This window comes from Hylobates moloch, unplaced genomic scaffold (assembly GCF_009828535.3).
Source record: "Hylobates moloch isolate HMO894 unplaced genomic scaffold, HMol_V3 SCAFFOLD_3, whole genome shotgun sequence".
Classification (NCBI taxonomy): domain Eukaryota; kingdom Metazoa; phylum Chordata; class Mammalia; order Primates; family Hylobatidae; genus Hylobates; species Hylobates moloch.
In genome coordinates, this window is record NW_026652278.1 from 95,046,822 (window position 1) to 95,047,340 (window position 519).

Here is a 519-nt window from a genome sequence, read left to right on the forward strand (position 1 = left end):
AAAAGCAAGCTGTGAGCCCCTCCCCGAGAGAGTTGCTTTTCGCTCACCGAATCTCATTACCTTTCTTTAATAGACATGGTTTTGCTGGGTGAGTCAAGAAGGCCCTCCCCTGCCGGCGTTTTGATCTCTCCAGCGGCAAACATCGCGCATGGATTCTTGCAGAGCTTCTCCTGTGGCTGTTCTGAAGAATCCTGGGGCTTCCAGGACATGGGGGCTGCGGTTTGAGCAACAGTTTTCCCAGCAGCTGTCCCCGTCTGCTCGGAAGTGGGCTCCCCGAACTCTGCCGCTGGGAAGGAAAAGAGCAACATCAGCACTGAACTCCTCAGGCGAACGTTCTTCCAGCGATTCGCCCTCAGCAGTGCAGCTCTCGGGTTCAATCCGTGGGCACACGGCGGGTGACCCAATCCACTGGGATTTATGCAAATCTGCAGCACGCTACACTCTGTGAGAAAACCAAACTTCCCGGAGGGTTACCCACACAGCAAAATGCTTCGTGGCAATTGGTTTCTCTCCTGTGTG

General features: G+C 54.7%; 1 protein-coding gene across 1 annotated transcript in view; it reads right to left on the reverse strand.

Moving 5' to 3' along the window:
* Positions 1-266, reverse strand: part of LOC116480954 (supervillin-like) — a 52,884-nt gene extending 52,618 nt beyond the window's left edge. The window contains 1 exon segment of the mRNA XM_058437027.1: positions 61-266. Coding sequence (XP_058293010.1) covers positions 61-209 — 149 coding nt within the window. The 5' untranslated portion in view covers positions 210-266.
* Between the last annotated feature and the right edge of the window lie 253 nt (positions 267-519).